General features: G+C 55.4%; 1 protein-coding gene across 2 annotated transcripts in view; it reads right to left on the bottom strand.

The window, feature by feature from the left end:
• Nucleotides 1–3,369: 3,369 nt before the first annotated feature.
• The window catches only part of GARNL3 (GTPase activating Rap/RanGAP domain-like 3), an 88,433-nt gene continuing 86,310 nt past the window's right edge, over nucleotides 3,370–5,492 (bottom strand). For both annotated transcript variants that reach the window (XM_006768542.2, XM_015567067.1), the window contains exons 28-29: nucleotides 4,937–5,063; nucleotides 3,370–3,830 (exon numbers count right to left, since the gene is read on the bottom strand). In XM_006768542.2, coding sequence (XP_006768605.1) covers nucleotides 3,653–3,830; nucleotides 4,937–5,063 — 305 coding nt within the window. In that variant the 3' untranslated portion in view covers nucleotides 3,370–3,652. The remainder of the gene's footprint in view (nucleotides 3,831–4,936; nucleotides 5,064–5,492) is intronic.

Raw genomic sequence — 5,492 nt, forward strand, 5'->3', positions numbered from 1 at the left:
TCCGCGGCCAATGCCGGCAAGTCCTGGTGCAGACACCGGCTCTCCCGGCTGAGCCGGCCAACGGGCCTGTCTGGGAGGCCCTGGGAGGCAGCGGGTGTGGGTGTGGAAGCAGCCAATGGGAACGCAAGACACGGTGGCGTCGCCGTTGGGATTCGCCCTACAGAGCAGAGCAGACCAATGGAAGCAAAGTTCGGTAGGCGGAGCGCGCTGGAACCGCCCCTAGGACAGAGCTATCCAATGTATAGGAGGGGCGGGGTTTGTCATCCAATAGGAGTGGTGTGGACCAGGCGGGGTCAAGGAGCGCCTCCAGCCGAGCCGGCCAATGAGGGTGGAGGGCGGGGATTGCACTTGTCTGGGAGTCGCCTCTCTGTCTGGCTTCAGCCAATAGGATTGGAGCCGGACGAAGGCGGAGCACGTGAGCCCCTCCGGACTTCCAGGCCCTCGCGGGCGGTTGCCCGGTCTTTCCACAGTCGGGTCTGCACTTCCTGCTCCTCGTGAGCCGCGGCTCTGGGCCCTGACGTGGAGAAGCCTGGCCCCTCCGCCCGGCCCTGCTCTGCCCACCAAGAGCCGCAGGGCTGGAGTTTCCAAAAGACTGTCGCGTGTCACTCTCCTCCCAGACTCAGAGCCTGGACCCGTTGGGCTCTGGGGGCGGAGGCGTGGCCCCGCGCGCACCCCACCTGCGGGTCACCAGTGGCTGCAGAGCCCGCGACTAGGACCTCCGGGTTCTGGGCACCGTGTTGGGCAGGGCCCCCATGCCGCCTGTGGGACTGATCAGGGCGTCAGCGGTGAGCTTCACGCTCCCTGTTAAGTTCCACCCACTTCACAGGTAACCCTGACTCTTGAATATTCATCCAAATACCTCGCATCTTGCCCAGGGGTTGACCTCCTATGAACCAGGAGGTCACGGTTCAATTCCCGGTCAGGGCACATTCCCCGGGTTGCGGGCTGGGTCCCCAGTTGGGGCCGTGGGGGAGGCAGCCAATCGGGGATTCTCTCTCATTCATGTTTCTGTCTCCCTCTCCATTCCTCTCTGAAATCAATAAAAATATATACACCGCTCATCTTTGGGTCTGCTGCGGATGTTGATAGCCAGCCACTCCGGGTGCCCCCCAAGTCACTGCTGCTGGGGCGAGGGCGAGGAGGCCAGGGCTGAGGAGCACCAGTGCTGGGTGCCTCCGCTGGGGTGGTGCCGGCGATTCTGGAAGGAACCAGGGCTGTAAGAGGCGTAGCTTCTCATCTTTCTCTGGGCCTGTGTTTCATCTCTAATGGAGATGAGATCTGTCTTTCAAGAGAGTTTGGAGCAGGGGCTGAGCAGGGGCTGAGCAAGGGCAATGTACACAAACACCAAGCACATGCGTGCGAAGCTGTCCGTGCTAGCCAGTGTGATCATGGTGCCGGCCAGCGTGATCATGGTGCCAGCCAGTGCGATCATGGTGCCAGCCAGTGTGATCATGGTGCTAACCAGTGTGATCATGGTGCCAGCCAGTGTGATCATGGTGCTAACCAGTGTGATCATGGTAGCTGTTTGCCCTCTGCAGTCATCTGACTGCACCATAAGGACAGGCATCTTGTGCTCCAGCTGTAAATTCTCATCACAGCACTTCTTACCGCTTTGTGGTCACCTGTTTACTTCTCTCCCGCCCCATGCACGTGGTCTTCTGCACACAGCACCTGGTGTTTGCAGTGGATGCATGACTCAGACTCCAGGGGTAAACTGCTCAGTTTACTTTGTAACTCAGCGGGTGGGGTGTGTGGAGAGACCTTTGCAGACAGGATACTCCAGTGAGTCCAGCGATGCCAGCTCTGAGCCTACAAACTGGCTCCTGCCCCCTGGCTGGTGGTCTCCCTCCCGTGAGTGTTCAGTTCATGACCACTAAGCAGATACTGCTGCCAGAGCAGCCTCCTGCCCGCTTTATAGCGAAGCGCCATCCACCTGATTAGTAGGGTCCACTTCCTGCCCTTTCTACACTCATTCCTCAGATCTGTGACTTTTGTCAAGTCACGGGGTGACTCTAATACTGCCCACTTGTTTGGGAAAATGGTCTACAAAGCCCTTGGTTTTTCTATTCCAGAATGAGAAGCAAGAACGATCAGGGGAAGAAATTAACAGGAAACAACACCCATACAAGCTCACAAAGCTCACAAATTAGCTTAACATGAACATCAGCCCGGTCCAACTGGCACCATCACTCAGCCTGGCTGTGTACGGTGGGCAGGGGAGAGAGCCCAGCTCTGAGACCAGAGAGCTCACAGCTTCAAGCCACTGCTCCTTTCTGAGCCTGTTTCCTTATTTGAAAGCAAACAATAATAAAACCTAATTCACCAAACTTTTGGTGAGTTCGAGATACAGGATGTAGTGGACTTTGTGTTCCCCCGTATGTGACAAGGGCATAACAAAACGCAAAGGAAGGACCAGCGTGCTGCACGCTGCGGAGACCACGAGAAGACACGTTCAGTTGTAAGCGCCCCACGTGCCTCTACATAGAAGGCACCGTCTTTACTTCATTACTAGTTTACCTTCTGACTCTGGCCTCCTGCCTTCTGCTGAAGGGACCCAGGCGGCCTTCAGCTTGCATTCTCCATCGTGTTGAACCGTGTGTGCGGCAGGCAGGGAGGGGAGCAGTGTGCACGGCCCACGAGGAGGCAGGTCATGATCAAGGTCAGATCAAGGTTATGTCACACAGCTCTCTGCACTAACAGGGGAAGTGATTTCCAGTGTCTTTTGATGGGTAGTGTAGACGAGAAGAGATCTACTAAAACGGACTTGTCAGACGAATGCCAGAGGTAAGTTACCTTCTTCACACATTAAACTTCTACAATGTTAGGGACACTCGGTTCCCCCTTTAACTGTCCTGGCTGGAGGCTTACATTTTGCTGTTTCACTTGCACCCAGATTCTCTTCTCACTTGGAGGAGGGAGCAGGGGAAGGCAGACAGGTAACAAGAGGAAGGACAGTCATCTGGTTCACCGGAAAGAGCAAAGCAGAGCCGAGGGAGAGGAAGGCACTCGAAAATGCTAGTTTTGGTAACTGTTCTCTGGTTGTATGATTTCAGAGTAACAATAGAACCAAACAAAATAATCTCAAGACTCTTCAGCTTCTTCCTGTCCCTTATTATTGTTAGACACAGGAGAAAGGCACAGGAGCTTCTGAGACCTAACCATCAGCTTTCCTCAAGAGTCCCGGGGCAGGAACAGGGCTGGTGTCGGTGACAGGGACCTGAAGCAGTCATTGGGCCAGAGGTGCAGAAAGAAAACTTATTTATAATACATTTAAAAAGCAATGGCTTTTCTTTGTAAAAGAAACACATTCTAGGACATGAAAAAAATAATTTTCCCACCTAAGTATATAAATATGAGAAGGCTGCCATAGAAAGAGTGAACATTTTTGATTTATTCAAAGTTTTAATCTAAAACCTCAATGAAATCTACCACCTGTATTACAAGGGGACTGATGGTTCCTGCACAGAAAGAAACCAAGGTCGAGAGACGCACTGGGCACTAGAGACCGACCCGGACTGGCGAGCGGCAGAGGTTTGGTCCAATAGATCGCGGACAGGCTAGACGCCGCGCTGTTGGGCAATGATGTCGGGACTGGTGAAAGTATAAACGTCCATAAGAAAACGAAAGGTGGAAAACGTGACTTGGACTCTGTTTACTTCAAGTCGATGATGTCTTCATCCGAGGAAGCCGGGAGCTGGAAGGGGCTGCTGCCCCAGACGGGGCTGCCTTCTCTGTCTTCCCCAGGGTCCTGGTCGGAGCCCGTCGAGGCGCACTGCCCCTCGGGATTGGCTTCGGCGGGAGAAGGACTTTCCAAGGAGCCCGATGTGATCCTAGAAGAGAAGAGTCGCTGGGAAAGGATCGCTGCGAAGACCACTGAGGGGCCTAGTGTCTGGCAGTTTTGAGCTCCTAAGCCTGTCTCCCCCCTCCCATTGGGGGGCGCAGTGGGGACATGCAGGAGTCACCCACCACCCCAACAGAGCTTGGGGCCTGCAATCTGGCAGCCCTACCTCCTGGACTGGTGGGAGTTCCAAGACCCAGGGTGACAGACCTCGGAGATGCTCGGGCGGCACCTACCTGCTTCAGTGCCCACACGATACTGTCCAGTGGCTCCCGTGGCCTGAGGCTAAGGCTGAAACTCCCACCCACAGGCCACAGGCCACAGGCCCTGCCCTACCCTGCCCTGCTGACCCTCCAGCCCCTCCAGCCCTCCGTGTGTCTCCATGTCTCTCTTGCTCAGCTCAGTGTCACTTCTTCAAAGAAGCCTTCCTCCTACCCGCGCCCCCAAAGCAGACCTATCCACCCCACACCCCCTCATTTATCTCTTTTTTAAATTTCCTTATGGCGACTGCATCCTCTGCATCACCTGCCACCCAGGGATGCCGTCTGTCCTGGGTTGTCCTTCCCCACAGGCCTGCGAAGGCCCTGTCGCCCACCTCCATGTCCCCACACCCAGCTCGGTGCCAGGCGCTCCATGGAGGCGTGTTGAAGGAATAAAGGGAGCATGCATGGTGTCTTGTGGGGGACACAGAGGATCTCAGGGGACCAGCCAGTGGGATTCAACAAGCAGTCGCTGGGCTGTGGCACTTCCTGCCAGCAGAGGCTGCGGCTGATCCGCTCCCACCACAAGCACCGCAGACGTGCCTTCCCCGTCACTCCTACTGAGCATTTTTGTTTAAAAAAATTATGTCCATAAATATGGGAGCAAAAACACAAACATGCCTGACTCTTAAGGAGCATTTGTCGGGTTGCTAGCGGGTTGCCCATCTGTCGGGGCGCCCCCGGCAGGCTGTGCTCTCTGGGGAGCCTCCACGAGGAGCTCCCCGGCGGCTGGTCCAGGGGCCGCCCCCAGCGTCGCCGGCAGCAGACAGGCCTCCTGCCAGGGCTGTGGCTCGAAGGGCCACCGGAGCAGGGGCTGCTGGGGCTGCTCGCTCTTTACCTGTCGCTGCTCGTTGATCTCACTGTCCCCGGGGCGGAAGCTCCGCGGTTTTCCTCGAACTGCTTCCGGGCCTTGGACTTAGGCCTCGGTGCTGCCTCTGACCTGGGGCTACCGTTGTCGGAGAGGCCTGCATTGCAGGGGAGAACCAGAGGTCAGAGGTCATCGCCACAGAGCTGCCGCAGAGACAGAAAACGCCCTTCTTTTGGGTTGGGAACCGGTGCATTAGTGGGATAGTCAGGAAGAAAGAAGATACAGGATATATTTTTATTTATTTATTTAATATATTTTTATTGATTGCAGAGAGGAACGGGGAGGGAGAGAGAGAAACATCAAGGATGAGAGAGAATCATTGATCGGCTGCCTCCTGCACCCCCACACTGGGGATTGGCCTGCAACCTGGGCATGTGCTCTGACTGGGAATTCAAACCATGACCTCCTGGTTCATAGGTTGATGCACAACCACTGAGCCACACTGGCTGGGCTCCAGTATATATTTTTAAAATTGTATCAGACTAGACACTATTTACAAACAGCCTTTTCCCTCTTAGCCATGATT

This window comes from Myotis davidii, unplaced genomic scaffold, assembly GCF_000327345.1.
Source record: "Myotis davidii unplaced genomic scaffold, ASM32734v1 scaffold142, whole genome shotgun sequence".
Classification (NCBI taxonomy): Eukaryota; Metazoa; Chordata; class Mammalia; order Chiroptera; family Vespertilionidae; genus Myotis; species Myotis davidii.